Here is a 16,880-nt window from a genome sequence, read left to right as displayed (position 1 = left end):
TCATACAAATGTTGCAAGTCAATAGCTTCCCAACCGTCATCGAGTTGCTAAAAAGTAGCCGTAAACTGGACCCGAAATTCAAACACAGGTCGTTAAACCCAATGCTTGATAAGAACGGTATATTACGCGTCTGTGGAAGGCTAATTTTTGCTCCCAGTGAACTCGAGTTGGCCAAGCGGCCAATACTACTTCATGCAAAAGATCACATTCGTCGTTTATACCTCGAACATGCCCATCGCATCTGTGTGCATCAGGGAACAGAAGCCACTAAAGCTTTTGTACAGCAAAGGTACTAAGTAATTGGTCTCCGCAGAACACTGCAGATTATTAGATACAAATGCTTCCTTTATCGACGTTTCGAATGGCAAAGCATTGAGACTTTTATGGCACCGCTACCTGATTGCCGCTTCCCGACTGAAAACAAACAATTTACATTTGCCAACTGCGGATTAGACTTTTTCGGCCCATTTTACATTGAGGAAGGAAAAGATAAGCTTCAGAAACACTACGGCCTCATCTTTACTTGTCTGGTAACGCGAGCTGTTCACTTGGAAACCTGTCCAGATTTGAATACAGACACTTTTCTGAACGCCTACCGCCGCTTCACTTCGCGAAGATGTCAGCCCGCTGATTTGTACAGTGACAACGGTAAGACTTTTGTTGGTGCCAAAGAAGAACTCAAAAGGTGTCTGAATGATCTCGACAAGAACAAAATTCACAAAGCACTTGCAGCACAGAACACCAAGTGGCACTTCAACCCATCTTATGGCCCTGATTTGGGCGGCGCTTGGGAGCGGCTGATCCAGAGTGTCAAGCGGACGCTCCTGATCATTCTAGGGTCAAGAAAGTTTACTTTTGACGTTTTCCACACAATCATGGTTGAAGCAGAAGCTATGATGAACTCCAGACCATTTACACACGTGTCGGACGCCATGAAAAACAAAAAATCATTGACGCCAAACCATTTTCTACTTCAGCGTCCTTACAACTCTCTTCCCCTTGGTATCTTCCCCTCAACCAAGCCAGCTAACATGAAGTATTGGAAGAATGTTCAACAATTCCTCAACCACATCTGGAGGAGACTGGTCCGGGAATACCTACCGACCTTGATAAAGCGACCAAAATGAACTGAAAACGCCGGGAATTCACTCAAGTCAACGATGTGGTGTGGATCCTGAAAGACTTCACCCCACGGGGTATTTGGCCTCTGGGAAGAGTAGAAGAAGTGTTCCCTGGACGAGATGGTAACAACAGAGTAGTTAAAGTGAAAACGGCTTACGGCACCTTCGTCCGCCCCGTGTCCGGTCTCGCCCGTGTTTTCGCTGATTAGCTTTTTTGTTGATATTTTTTGCGCTCCGGTTTTAGGCAAAGGGGGTTGCATATAGTTTTATTCAATTTAATTTGGGTTTATGGATTCTAACTGGAATTGGAAAAATATTTATTTGGTGGATTTATTCATGTTTTACCCTCTTATTCCTGTTGCCCCCGTGGAGCATGTTGCGGATGCAACTTCAAGATGGCTAAATATGGAAGTTAAGATGATTTGCCGCAAAAAACTTGACTTTATGTCCCACATTGCTAACTGTCAGTTACCAAAAAACATGGAAACAAAACATCTGAATTTGACTTTTTCAATGCTAGAAATATGTTTTTCACTACACGAGGTAACAAATTAAAATCTTCTTTTGCATTTTCTCGACCGATGCAAAACTAGAGCAGTAACCTATTAGATAGCAGTTAATGTCTCCAAGTAGTTCTCGTTTTAAAATGCAATTTAATTTGGTATTGGTGGCTATCGATTAAAGAACTTTTCTGCGTTTTTTTTTAACCATTTTCTCTTGACCAAGAGGTTTGACTGCCCTTTTGTTGGATTTTTTAAGACTCGTAGTTCAAAAAAATCAATTGAGGAACAAATTTGTTCGGAGATCATTGAGCCATAGCTTAGTTTAAAAAAAGGAAAGAAACACTTTGGCAGCACATTGATAAAAAGCGGGACAATTTGAGTGATTTTGAAACCATTTTTTGTTTCCTATATTCCTTTAAAAAAGACAAGAATAGATTTTGCAGGCAAACCATCACAAACAAGCACATTTTGGTGCCAAAGACCAAATTGTCTCAGTTAGATACTGCGTTCAATTTTTCTCGCCAGAAAAGGACATAGTAGTACAAGGCCAGTTGTTTTAAAAACAATCCACAAAAGTTGATAATTTTAAAATATTCTGAAAACCATCACAAAATTTCGAGCACAACAATTGTCGCATTCATATTTTGGATACAGAGATACCAGCTGCGCAATTTTTCAAAATGAGTAAAAAATATCTAAATTTAACAACGTTGCAATTAATGTTTAGATCTAGAACTGTCGGGCAGTTGAACCGAAAGCAATTGCAAACTTTCACGATTGCAAAAGCATCTAAGAGGGGGAACTATATACTTTTGAAGCGTCTTCCAGTAAGGAAACTTTTAGTCAATCGTTTTTTAGCCTGAAGGTATGCGGTTATTTTCAGTAAAAATAGTGTCAATTTAAAAAAGAAGTTTATGGAAGGATGTTTGAAGGAACATGTATGGAAGGCACTTTCTTCCGGACGAGTCATGAGCGCTTCAGGTTTTGTTATCAGTCGGTTGTTTTATGCAAATTTTAAAAGTTTGAGCAAAGTTTGTTGTCTTTTCTTTACTCTACAGCTCTTAAATTGAAAACTTTCCTGGAGTCTTGTAAATTCACTAAACATAATAGCTGCTATAGGTTGCTGAACTTTCTCTATGTTCACCTATTTTTGTCGATTTCAGCCTTCGTTAATCATTTTCAAATACTTATCTTCTATTTGGAAAAAATTGATAAAACTCGGTACATTTTGCACCCAGTGTACATAACTTATGCACTAATCAACTGGCTAAAAATTCTCCGGAAACAAAAAAAGCATCATTTATCTTAGTTTTAGTAAAAATTTTTAGGTGCTCGCTGTTTCATATAACAAGAAACAATGGCCCACATATAGCGTTACACACAAAAGTGTAATCACCATAAGCAACATTTTCCATTTATTTGATTTATTGAACTTTTGAGGCGCCAATATTTACGTATTAGAAACTTCCGTGAAAAATTGAATCAAAAATACGTATTTGTGCATACGTGAAATAGTCTATTTGACACTTTATCTGATTTTTTCCCGATTTGTTGCTAAATTATTTTGAAAAAATTATTATTAGAGGTAATCCTGCTGCCACTGAATTTCAATTATTACGCTCCAGAGAAATTTTAAGAAATGCATAGGGTGTATTAAACTCAACAAACTGTCAAACTTGCTGTCAAAAACTCAACGATGGGTTGTTACGATTTCCGAGAAATTAAACGTTAACACAATTTCTTCAACAAAGTTTCAATATCTTCTGCCAAAAGCAATAGAAAAACTGCAGATTCAATGAGAATTGAAACTTGAGGTTCCATCTTCGGATGTAAAGCGGTGCAAATTTCTCCTCTTAAAAGTTACTTTTCGACTGCTTTCTTCGTATTGAAGTCTTCCGGATCTCACAAAGGAGGTCTTCCATTTATATTCGACAGGCTTTTATACCCGAAAATTTATAATTTACAAATCAAAAAGAGAGTGGTATCAAAGTAACTCCAATAATGCATTCATTGCTATCAGCAATTTCTAAAATAAAATCTCAAACCAGCAGCTTAACCTCTATTGATATAAATTTTAATGATTAATATGAATCACGGCTATCTCTCTGCTCGCATTATTCTTGTCTGGCTAACTAAGCAGAAAACGCAGTACTGCTGATCAAAGTGAAAAGAAGAGCAAAACTAACCTTCTTCAGGATTTTACGCCTATCGTTTACTACAGAAAAGTAGAAAACATAGATTTTATTTATTAAATAATACAGCATTGCACTATTTGATCAAGCCCCGCTTCAACCGACTACATTTAACTATATTTACATCTAACATCTATAAGAAAAACTCATCAAATAAGGAAAGATCGGGATTTTGTAGTTCTAAATCATCTGGAATTTCGAATCCATCTAAATCATCATTAAATAGACTGGGAACACTTGACAGTGAGAACTGAGTTACTAAATTTTGATTACTGGAATCTTTACTTGAAATATTAGATGAGTTCGTATCTTTCGAGTGTAATATGTTGATATTATTTGGCGTACTTAGGGTGGTTTCTTCTGTGCATTCGAGATCTTTTTGTGAGAACCGAGAGCCTCCATCTGCTTTTTGATGATGAGGACTTGGGATTTCTGATCTAACTTTCCCTCCTTGTAAGTTTTCTTCAATGCATGTTCCAACAACGTTGTACATTCTCCCGAGGAGGCAGCTTGCGACTTGGTCGAAAGGAGCAACATTGAGATCATAGCCATCAACGCGTGAAGAAAGTGGTTCTGCTGCGGAGAAACCGAGAGTGCTGCGGACTCGAAACTTTCCTCACTTGTTGCGACTTCGATCTCGTTGTCAATCGGAACAAGACAGTCTACCTGCTCAGGGCTTTGATAACACTCCTGTTTGACAACCAGTTTGGACTCCAGGTCTCGCAACTTGGCTGTCAACTCCTCTTTTTGGACCATTAGATCTCGGCATACCGATTCCCAATGTTGACTACTGTCAGAAACAGTAACTGTAGATCTAGCAGCCTGCTTAATCCCAAGACGAGCTTCTCGTAATTGCTCTTTCAGTCGCTCATTTTCTGCTTCAATCTTGTCACATTTCTGCTCGACAAAACTTTTCGCTTGTTGTAAAGTCAATTTTTCCTCTTCTAATGTTTTCACCTGTTGTTCCAGGGATTCCAGATAGAACTTCTTTTTGTCGCGAGCTGTCTGGGCCGATTCTCTGTTCTTCAATTTACGACGCATGTTCTTCTCCGTGTCCGACATGTGGCTGAGACAAGCCTTCTTTCTCGGGGGTTTAGCCAGCTCATCATCAGAATCCCCCTTCTCTGAGTAATCGTGGTATGTCGTGATAGGAACCGCATTTGTTCGCTGAACAACTGGTTCCCAATGTTTCGGTGCAGGTACTTCCTGCTTTATAAATTGAGTTGGACGATATTGATAACCTCCTCCGTCTGACTTTGCAGAAGTGTGAACAATTAAAGGAGAATTAATTGGAATTTTGCGCACAGGGTTACCGCTGGTTACGACGATCAAGTTCTTCAGATCCATTTCTGTAGTAACTCTTGTTCAAATGCATATGTTTTGAACTAAAATAGAATAGCACGATTGCCTAAGGGAGAATTAGTAAGCTATAAACAAGATAGTAAATCAAGCCACGTGTTCTCTTTCTAAGTCAACGCATTAAATGTACACGATTCGCTTTTCTATTGGCTGATAGTACTTGCTATTTTAAATACTCTGACGTCAGAAAAATAGAGCACAATTTAGAAAGCGCCACTATGCTTTTACAAAATATGCCATTATATACACATATAGCCACTTTTCCCCGCAAAATAAGGAAAATTACGCCATCTGCTATGAAGTATTGCACATTGAGAGCTAGGCCGACGAACAAGTTATGGTGGTGTATTACTGCGTTTACCTCCAACAGGGAATATGCGACTATACCGAAAATTAAAATTCATGGATTATAACTTTCCACGGGAAAAATCAGTGAATCTTTTCCTGGACAACGTAGAAGTTCATTATTCAAATACTGTTCAATTTACATTCCTTGGGTCTTTCCCATTATAGCCCCCCCCCCCCCCCCATTATGATACAATTACTATGATGGGGGGAGGGCTATAGGTTATTTGACCACTGTCTAAATCAATAAAGATAAAAATGAGGGAATGAAAGTTGGAACACACTTTTTCTAGACGAACATCTCTACTCCTCAACTTCTTACAAAAAATGTTAAATATTGCAGTATAAACAAAAAAGTTTTAGTACGCTTTTCTGGACTTAATTTGTTGACCACTATGGTAAATGCACAACAACAGCAAAAAGAGCTCATTGAAACTGTAACAACAAACCTCTACAAAATTACCCTTGGGTGTTAAACCTCTGAAGCGTTTTCTAAGAGTACTACTATGACACTGGATCAGCATTCGGATCTATTCTGTTCCCCCTCTGTGTTTTAGCACCCCCTTGAAATTTGAATGTTATACCCTGTTACTTTGTATAAATTAGCATGTTATTATGTATAAAATAGCAGGTGCTCCTCGCCTAGGGGCGTCAATTTTATATGTCCACTAAGCTGGGGGGGGGGGGGGGGGCTGAAACAGAATAGATCAACATTCACGCTCAAACCTGAAACCCACAAAATTTTGGGTTCAATCTGTTTCAGCCACGTGTTTTTTAATGTAGAATGCTGATCTATCCCAATTGGTGTCTAGCATAATGAGAAAAAAAACAAATCATTGCAGTTCACTCATTTGTCACTTTCACAGGCATTGTAAAAACGATAATTTTAAACATTTTAAGCCAACCCTTTTATTCAAAAAAGCGTAAGCAGACGTCTGTCCGCGGTGGCAACAACCTTCAGCCTCCTCCATCAGGGTGGCGTGGGGTGCACTGATCAAGAAGGGGGAGGATGATGCAGCGCAACCCTACCGCCCATCAGCTAATCAAGCAACGAAGACTTAATTTGCCAGTTCACATTTTGTGAAATTTAATTTAACCACGCAGATAGCTTGGTCAATTAAATTCAAGCATTCGGCTACGCATCTTCTGGTTCGCTTATTGTGCTAAACACCAATTGCCGCTAGGAAAATTACCGGACATGGGGGACCGGGACATTGCGTTTAGCCGACAAGGAAAATTATTTTTTTGTCAAAAAACATCATTGGCCTATAGATCAGGAGTTTGGTGGACCATTATCCTTGGTTTGCGGTCGGTGACGCTCCACTCGGCCTATCCTTTGGCAACCAAACCCGCGGGAGAGGGGACGGATAGAACTTCATCACGCTAGTTGATAAAATAAACTTTTGTATATTTGCCCGCTTACAAAATGCCATTTTAAATTGTTAAATCAGAGCTTCAGATTACCAGCGCATTTTTGCAAACTGTCGGCTAAATTTCTCGTTTTGGTTGTCGGCTAAACACAATGTCCCCGTTTAGCCGACAACCTCATTTTTATGACCCACACTTACATTTAGGCGTTTTCTTTTTGGCATGTACAAAATTGTAATTTAAAAGTAAGTTCATCCCCTAAGAGGATATTTCGTCGACTCAGGCCATTTTTCCTTTTCTTGCCTCCCCATCTTGATTTGTCAATATTAAGGTCAATGTAGTAGTGGTAGAAGTTCGGGTTTTCCGACTCTCCTGGACACAAAGGTGGGCTGATTCGTTCAAAAGTTGGTTTCGAGTACATTCCACAACTTCCACCAAATGAAGTATCCGAATACCTTCAGCTCTATCCGAGCAAAAACTGAAGAATTTGTAAGGCAATTGTACGCACTGTAATAACTTCAGCTTTAACCGAACATTTGGCCGACCATAACTGCATAGCTCTGCTCTAACCGAACACTTCGTTATTGTCTTCTGCTGAAAGGCGAGCAAATCCAAAACAAAACGTTCCTTCTTCCGCTCTACCCAAGCATTAAAATTATGATACGGATCTATTATGATTTGGATAAAGCACACATAAGATAAAAACGAGCTCAGTATTACAAGTCGAAAATTTTGTTGTCTTATAGCGTTTCGGAAATCAGATGCCAACTCTCTGATGTTTTTGGAATTTGGATATACTCCATCAATAGAGACATGTCTGAATCTGAATTTCTTGTGTCCCGCGAACTGAATCCTGTGATCTAGTGTCACATCACGGTAAGTCATTTAATTTTTTTTAATGGCTGCTATATCTCGTCGAATTCTGACGAATTCTGAGGGCCATAATGCTCATGTTGAAATTGTGAAATTTCAATTTTTCAATTAGGAAATACATGTTGTCTGATGTTTCTGTTGGTCCCATGAGAGGACCATCGTTTTCGTCAAATAAATTGTTGGTGCCGGCCATAACGATTACATACTTAATATTGTAAGTTTTCATGTCGTCAAAAATCTCATCGCAACATAGAGTCGAGATGTATCCTCCTGGACACAATATAGTCAGCGCATTTTCAATAAAAAATCAAAACTTTAGCGATGAACCCAGAATACATGTTACGTAAATTTTTGTTGTAACCTGGCAGAGCAATTAATTTCCTGTAGAGACCTTTTAGTTCAACAAAGGAGCACCCTCTTCTCCAGAGATTTTTCCTAATTTCGTTTATTCCATTCGACCTTTTCTGTTTACTATCCATTTTCCTTTTAAAAAGTAGTTTCAGTAACATTCGGAAAAAAGGGAAAGTTTTCGAGCTCCTTGCGAAATAGTTTGTTATCTGATGTTTTGCGCGTAGGTAAGGCGGCTTTTCATTTCATTTTTTGCGAACCGTAAACTGGAAACGCTCTTTTTCTTTAGGACTTTCCATTGGTTTTCTGATCGTTTACCACTATTTTTCTCTTGAAAAAAAATCAGGTCTGTAAGATAATTTGGTATATCAAGATCAAAGAGAGTTTTGTGAACAAAGGTTAAGATTTTAAAGTCGATTATTCGAGCAATAGGTAGCCAAAGCAGATTATATCAACATTATTTGCACGAATTTTGTTTCACTAGGTTGAATCTGGAACGACAGGCAGCGTTTTGTACTCTTTGCAACTTTGATATGCTTGACCTGTTTGTCTCACCCAACAAAAAATTGCGCTAATCCAACCGCGACCAGATAAAGATTTGCATTGCATTTTTTCGAGACTCAAATGAGAAATGCTGCAAATTTTTTAGTTTGTTGTAGCAAGAACTCGTGACCTTATTTATTTGCATATCAAAAATTAAACAATCATCGACTGTCACGCCAAGAGTTATCAGGCTTTATTTCAATTTCAGTTCGCTGTCATTGGGTTCCAAACTGCCAATTTCGGATCGTTTTTTCTTAGTAGATAGTAAGAAATCTTCAGTCTCGTCTGAGTTTAATTTGAGTTTTAAAGCAGTGCGTGTTTTAAAGACTTTGCGTACTTTTTTCTCAGATCTGCCATAATAGTTTCCTCTTGATTTTTTCTCATGTTTGCATATAAAACTGTGTCGTCTATATACACTTGATATCTCAGATCTACTTTTCTGCGGAGGTCGACAATTGGTGTTATGTACATTGAGAAAACTACAGGACCGAGAGTAGAGCCTCGAAAAATCCATAACGAACGTCAGAATCAGGAGACAAAACGCTATTAACTTCAGGCCATTTTTCCTTTTCTTGCCTCCCCATCTTGATTTGTCAATATTAAGGTCAATGTAGTAGTGGTAGAAGTTCGGGTTTTCCGCCTCTCCTGGACACAAAGGTGGGTTGATTCGTTCAAAAGTTGGTTTCGAGTACATTCCACAACTTCCACCAAATGAAGTATCCAAATACCTTCAGCTCTATCCGAGCAAAAACTGAAGAATTTGTAAGGCAATTGTACGCACAGTAATAATTTCAGCTTTAACCGAACATTTGGCCGACCATAACTGCATAGCTCTGCTCTAACCGAACACTTCGTTATTGTCTTCTGATGAAAGGCGAGCAAATCCAAAACAAAACGTTCCTTCTTCCGCTCTACCCAAGCATTAAAATTATGATACGGATCTATTATGATTTGGATAAAGCACACATAAGATAAAAACGAGCTCAGTATTACAAGTCGAAAATTTTGTTGTCTTATAGCGTTTCGGAAATCAGATGCCAACTCTCTGATGTTTTTGGAATTTGGATATACTCCATCAATAGAGACATGTCTGAATCTGAATTTCTTGTGTCCCGCGAACTGAATCCTGTGATCTAGTGTCACATCACGGTAAGTCATTTAATTTTTAATGGCTGCTATATCTCGTCGAATTCTGACGAATTCTGAGGGCCATAATGCTCATGTTGAAATTGTGAAATTTCAATTTTTCAATTAGGAAATACATGTTGTCTGATGTTTCTGTTGGTCCCATGAGAGGACCATCGTTTTCGTCAAGTAAATTGTTGGTGCCGGCCATAACGATTACATACTTAATATTGTAAGTTTTCATGTCGTCAAAAATCTCATCGCAACATAGAGTCGAGATGTATCCTCCTGGACACGATAAAGTCAGCGCATTTTCAATAAAAAATCAAAACTTTAGCGATGAACCCAGAATACATGTTACGTAAATTTTTGTTGTAACCTGGCAGAGCAATTAATTTCCTGTAGAGACCTTTTAGTTCAACAAAGGAGCACCCTCTTCTCCAGAGATTTTTCCTAATTTCGTTTATTCCATTCGACCTTTTCTGTTTACTATCCATTTTCCTTTTAAAAAGTAGTTTCAGTAACATTCGGAAAAAAGGGAAAGTTTTCGAGCTCCTTGCGAAATAGTTTGTTATCTGATGTTTTGCGCGTAGGTAAGGCGGCTTTTCATTTCATTTTTTGCGAACCGTAAACTGGAAACGCTCTTTTTCTTTAGGACTTTCCATTGGTTTTCTGATCGTTTACCACTATTTTTCTCTTGAAAAAAAATCAGGTCTGTAAGATAATTTGGTATATCAAGATCAAAGAGAGTTTTGTGAACAAAGGTTAAGATTTTAAAGTCGATTATTCGAGCAATAGGTAGCCAAAGCAGATTATATCAACATTATTTGCACGAATTTGTTTCCGTAGGTTGAATCTGGAACGACAGGCAGCGTTTTGTACTCTTTGCAACTTTGATATGCTTGACTTGTTTGTCTCACCCAACAAAAAATTGCGCTAATCCAACCGCGACCAGATAAAGATTTGCATTGCATTTTTTCGAGACTCAAATGAGAAATGCTGCAAGTTTTTTAGTTTGTTGTAGCAAGAACTCGTGACCTTATTTATTTGCATATCAAAAATTAAACAATCATCGACTGTCACGCCAAGAGTTATCAGGCTTTATTTCAATTTCAGTTCGCTGTCATTGGGTTCCAAACTGCCAATTTCGGATCGTTTTTTCTTAGTAGATAGTAAGAAATCTTCAGTCTCGTCTGAGTTTAATTTGAGTTTTAAAGCAGTGCGTGTTTTAAAGACTTTGCGTACTTTTTTTTTCAGATCTGCCATAATAGTTTCCTCTTGATTTTTTCTCATGTTTGCATAAACTGTGTCGTCTATATACACTTGATATCTCAGATCTACTTTTCTGCGGAGGTCGACAATTGGTGTTATGTACATTGAGAAAACTAGAGGACCGAGAGTAGAGCCTCGAAAAATCCATAACGAACGTCAGAATCAGGAGACAAAACGCTATTAACTTGTGTTTGCTGTTTTTGATAGGGAATATAGGACATAAGCCACACTTTACATGTTCCAGTTATAACGAATCGTTTCTCAAAGATCTGATCTAGTGGTTCAAAGTAAATGGTGTCAAAAGCCTCTGTGAGACCTAGGGCTAAAACCAGGACTGAGTTTCCCTTATCAAGTTCAGAGCAAAAATCAATTACTGATTTCAAAAGCAAGCTTTCTGTTGTGTGGAATTTTTTGTAAGCAGACTGTTAAGGGTCAAGCAGACTATACTTCTTTTCGAGTTGTTTTTCAACTTCTCCGACACAACTTTCTAGTACTTTAGAAGGAGAATTTGAGTTTGCAATGATTCGATAGTTATTTGGTTTTCAAGGTCGAGTGAGATTTTTGTTTCACTTTTCGCCTGATGACGCATGTTTTGAACAATTTGGGAAAAACACCTTGAAGAAGACTTTTGTTTATGAGAGTTAGAAAATGGGGCATCCAAGACCTAATAAGTGCCTTGCAGAGTTTTCCCGGTTTTGAGTCTAAATAGCAGAAAGTGTTAGACGTCTGCTTGAGGATTCAATTTAGATGAATAATGTCAATAGAAGAAAAGCTGTCAAATTTTGTGCGGTTGTTTGAGTTGAAATTATCTGTTGAGAACTGACTCCCTTTCGTGATCAATTTTTGTTCTCTATGGAATTTCGAACCTTCCTTATCTTGTTTTTAAATAAATTTTGGACTTCTCAGCTATTTCATTGTCTCTACCCAATCTTACGGTAACGCTTCCAGCGGCCTAATCCCAAGTAATTGAACAAAACAATTGAAACTCTTCTTCAAGTCTAGATTTTTGTTAATGTACTTTTCAAAGAACGCTTTTTTTCGTCAAAAAACCGTTTTGCATTTCTGAATTGATTCCAATTAATTTTCTCTGTCCTGATACGTTCGTAGCTTCCAAATTTTTTTTCCATTTTACGACAATTTTTTTTGAGTTGTTGTTTTCTCTTTGTCAAAAAATTCTGATTTTAGAATTTCTTTTAATGATTGGCATTGTTTCTCGTTCTGCTATCAGATAAGCATCTGTCAGTAATTCGCAGTTTTTTTCAGGGAAATTCAGGTTCTGATTGAGGATCAACATTAGATCAAGTTCATTTTCAAATGTTACTTTATCAGTTTTATCCCATGATTTTATAAATACGTGTCTTAGATGTCAATTCATTTCCTCCTGACCGATTAAATTTGATCATTTTGTTATCATGGTAGTTCACATTTATGATTTCGGTGGTTGAAATTGCAGAGCGCTGATTATTGACTAAAAGGTCAAGAATATTACCTCCTTGATGGGTTGATTCTTCAATAAGCTGAGATAGTAACATTTCATCGAAAAAAAATTCAAGCGCTACAATTTGTGGGAGGTTGAGATCACCAATAAAGATAATGTAGCCTTCCATTGAAAAAAGCAAGATACGTTCATATAAAAATTCAAAGAAAATTTTAAAACTACCTGAGGGCGGTCTATACAAAAGAGAAAAATTAAGTCTTCCCTTATTCATGTTGCTAAAAGAAGCTTAATTATCGGGTTCACAACTCCACGGTATAGAAATTAAATTTAACACTCGTTTAAAAATGAAAGCAAGTCCACCGCCTTTTGAAAAGTTCCGTGGATGGCTGTAGTGATTGCAATGCGGGAAGTTTTTGTACGCTTGAGTTATTATGTAATTTTCATCATTTTCTCCAGACAACCACGACTCAGTTATGAAGAAGAGATCTCTATCATTATTCAGGATTTCAACCGCAATTTCAGTAGTTTTAGTTCGCATCGATCTAATATTTAGAAGGAAATTTTTCACATGTTCTAGAAATTTTCAGTTGCTGAAAAGGGCAGTGACTTCAGCCAATTCGTGGCTTCTTCATAGAGATAAAACCTACATTGAACAGCATTTTCAGGTCAGAAATGGTTTTTATGAACAAACTCTGCCGCTGTCTCTGGAAAGACAAGATGATATTTCCTAAATTTGATCTTTCTTTGCTGACCCCTCTTATGTGATGTACCTCGGCTCCTTTTCTCTGACACCAACTTGTTGTAAAAACTTTGGTGCAATTTTCATTCAGCCTGCCGAGATAGATATGTCTTCTAATCTGCTTCTTTTTCACACCCGTGAAATTATCCGACCTTGTTTTTTGTTCCAATATTTGAATATCTTTTTGAGTTTATCGTTTGCGGCATGCTAAATTCATTTTAATTCGGGCATTCCAAATCGTTTGGCTTTGGTATTTTTGCGCTATTGTTGCTATCAATTCGCTCCCTGCCAAAAACGTTTGATGTTCGCAAATGGATGTATGTTTCTGAGCCGATGTTAAACAACGGCATATGATAAGTGCCGTCTGCTTTGTTTAACAACGCTGGCATATCTTTCTGTTTCCGAAAAAACGAGCTGTAATTCGGTTTGAATTGATTTACTTGATCGTACATTATGTCCAGTTTTTCCACGAATTTTTTCAAGTTTGGCTATTTTCAGCTTCAATTCTGATTGTTCAAAAGCAATATCTGCTAGTGATGAAGAATTGCAGTTATCGCAAGACCACAAAAAATTTCCTTATATTGCTTTTTTTAGTCCGACAAATAACTTGTGAGCTGGTTTTTTGCACAAAAAACAGTTCAGAGTTTCAGTTTGCTGGTCTTCTTCACCAAATAATACGCAAGTAATTTGTTGTTCCCACGATAGTAAATTTCCCGATGTCATTGTTTGTATCAAATGCCTACTGTTTGAATGGTTTATTGGTTACGTAGTGAAATTCGACCCCAACCGGTTATATTGGGATATATACAAATATATATATATATATATATATATATATATATATATATATATATAATATATATATATATATATATATATATATATATATTTATATATATTTCTTTTTCAAACCTAGCCGAGTAAACAGGTTTTTTCTTTCTGTTTTGTTCTGTTGTAATTGCCGGTGATATTTGACCAATCTTATAATCTATTTAATAAGTTTATCACAACAATTCGGCTAATCCAGATTTTAACAACAATTTATCGCATGTTATCACAACAATTAGGTAAATCTCAATGAGCACGGCGACAATTTTCTTTCATTTACATTACGATGGCAAGTGCACTGTGAATGTGAGGTGTATAATGTACAGATGGTAGCAACAGAATCCCTTGAGATGTCAATAAGTCCATAGGAACAACTGCTCGGATCGTTCAAAAATTCTTTTTCTGGGGGTATACGAAAAATTAATTTTATTTCCGTCACAATGCAATTGAAAATCAAGCGCACATTCACACCCCGTAATTTTGAAAAGATTTCATTTTACCGAAGAGAACTGATGAATGCAGTATTCAATTAGAACTCATCAGGGTATTTACGATCGTTTTCAGGCGATGTTGCAAAATATGTTATTGAAAAACATAGCTTCACACAGTTGTCTTACTTCTAAGCTCCGTCGTAAGTACAGAGAAAATCTTCAGGAGCCGTTCAGCTGTCCGACACAAACAATAGCGGAATAAATCTTCAGTAGATTTGTTTCTTCGCATCAACCTAGGTCCTCGCAATCAGAGAAAACCTAGATCTCGCAAACAGAGGAAACCTAAATCCTTGCAATCAGAGAAAACCTAGATCCTCGCAATCAGAGAACTTGAACGAAAGTTGGATGCCAAGTTGAAAAAGCTGTCGTATGTCAACACGGTTCATTAAAGGAAAAAAATTTTTCGATTCCAACACAATACTTGACGGTGTTGGCTTACCAACTTTTGTAAAAGATCTTCAATCCTATGGCCCAAAACATCCAATCCGCAAAAAATCAAAGGGGTATACTTTTTGGCAGACAGACATATTGGTCCGCACGCTTTGGGAAAGCGGAACGAATGGTAAAAAACTGAGTGAAATTGAAGCCTCTGCCAAATGGTACGCTTAAATGTACCAACCGCCGACAGAAGGTGGCAAAATTTTTGAAAGATAACGACATCGTAACTTTACGTTTTGATAAAGGCACCGGATTTTGTGCGATGAATAAATTGCTCAAGCCACTCGTTAAAAAAGTACCGCAAGCCACTCATTGAAAAAGTACCGCGTGCTAGCATTGAGACGTCAACGCTCAATGCACGGAGAAAACTTGAATCCATCAAGTTTGGTCTTGATGAGAGCATTGTTTCTTTGGACTTGAAGAGCCTATATACAAACGTCCCAGTAAATGAAGCTACTGAAATAGCCTTGAGGAGCCTGTACTCTACTGACCACTCCCCAGAGTTATCAAGATCTAGTTTGAAATTACTCTTGAAGCTATCTGCGACAAACGTCTATTTTGAAGAAATGACAGATGGTTTTGTCAGGTGGATGGCAAAGGAAAGGGAACATCAATTGCAGTAATCCGGGCAAACATTTGGTTGGAACCATTTGAGATCTAGTCAACGAAAGAGATCGTGGAAAAGCTCCCTAAAAATGATCTTGTCGTCCCTGAATGCAACCGCAGAGTCACTTAAAGAATAAAAGGAGTCGAATGTGAGAAATGGTTCTATGGAAAATGCCGAAATTTTGATGATCAGTTTCAAGAAACTTAATAAACTAGAGAGTGAACCGGAAACCGCAAAGAAAAGTAATTTAAAGATATGTACACGATATATTTTGTACTGTAAGTGGTGAACTGGACAGATTCTCAGGAAAGTCAATACCCCTCATAGAAAATTAATATTCACAATGAAGAGGACAAACGAAAATGATAATTTAGCCTTTTACAAAATTAACAGCTATAGAGCAATCAATTGTGTGTGGGAAAAGAAAACATCTGACACAGGAGTTGTCTTGACTTTCTGTATTTGTTCATCAATCCAACATAAGAAAAATAATGTAGAATCGACTGTTCACCGTGTTTTTAGAAGCACCACTACGTGGCACCATGATGACAAAGCTGTGAAGGAAAGTTAAATTATTTGGTAAGAAACTCAATAGACTGAGGGTAGGATAACTAACGGTGCTTTACAAAAAATTTTAAGTAACTCTCAACTCATGAGTGGCTGTGAGAAAAGGAGGACAAAAAACTCCAGCGAAAGAAGTTGAACCATTATTTTTCGCGCAGATTCGAGGTAGCCATAGCCTGCAATTAGTGTTTCAAAACAAATTTATGTCAATTTTTAACTCTTTTTAGCTCAGAGAATACAGTTTTAAAGAAACGTGAAGCTCATGTTGGACAAATGACGGCTTTGGTGTCAGCTTACAAGTTGCTGCGCGTGTTGCTGGTCACAGCGCCGGTTTGCGTCACTTTTTTGCTGCAGGTACTGCTGCAGTGTGCTGAAAGTGCTTAGCCTAGCATCTATTACGCGTTGTTCGTATCTCAACTTTTGGTAGGTTTGTCTGTAAAACTTTGGATTTCTCGAAAAATTGACAATCTTATTATCGAGGTTTCTGGCAAAACATTTTCCCACAGACTTGTGGGTCACAGACTTCCCACAGACTTCAAAGCTAGCGTCATCATTAGTTGTAGTAGCCTTACTCGTAAAGGTTTCATCGTCTAACGTCAGCTAACGTCAGTAATTGAAACGTTTTGAACATCAAGTTAAACTTAGTCTAGTAGACATTCAACATTGCCTCTAATGCGGTTGTGTCGCACATGAGTACCCAGGTTGAGGTCCCAGACGGAAAGTCGA

The 16,880-nt window shown here is 37.7% G+C and overlaps 2 protein-coding genes across 2 annotated transcripts; one reads left to right on the top strand and one right to left on the bottom strand.

The window, feature by feature from the left end:
- The first annotated feature begins 383 nt into the window (after window positions 1-383).
- Window positions 384-1,127, top strand: LOC142341234 (uncharacterized). Its single transcript, XM_075392153.1, has one exon. It carries the CDS (start codon window positions 384-386, stop codon window positions 1,125-1,127), a length of 744 nt encoding a protein of 247 aa, XP_075248268.1.
- A 2,723-nt stretch (window positions 1,128-3,850) lies between these two features.
- On the bottom strand, window positions 3,851-5,300 carry LOC142341485 (uncharacterized). Its single transcript, XM_075392453.1, has one exon. It carries the CDS (start codon window positions 5,161-5,163, stop codon window positions 4,162-4,164), a length of 1,002 nt encoding a protein of 333 aa, XP_075248568.1. The 5' UTR covers window positions 5,164-5,300; the 3' UTR covers window positions 3,851-4,161.
- Between the last annotated feature and the right edge of the window lie 11,580 nt (window positions 5,301-16,880).

Source organism: Convolutriloba macropyga, chromosome 6, assembly GCF_964194025.1.
Source record: "Convolutriloba macropyga chromosome 6, txConMacr16.3, whole genome shotgun sequence".
NCBI lineage: Eukaryota > Metazoa > Xenacoelomorpha > Acoela > Convolutidae > Convolutriloba > Convolutriloba macropyga.
The sequence above is the reverse complement of the archived record's forward strand: the minus strand, read 5'-3'. Positions and strand labels throughout refer to the sequence as shown.

Bases quoted from the DNA above. Each gene is read 5' to 3' on its own strand.
- LOC142341485 (XM_075392453.1), bottom strand. From the start codon at position 5,163: ATGGATCTGAAGAACTTGATCGTCGTAACCAGCGGTAACCCTGTGCGC.
- LOC142341234 (XM_075392153.1), top strand. From the start codon at position 384: ATGGCACCGCTACCTGATTGCCGCTTCCCGACTGAAAACAAACAATTT.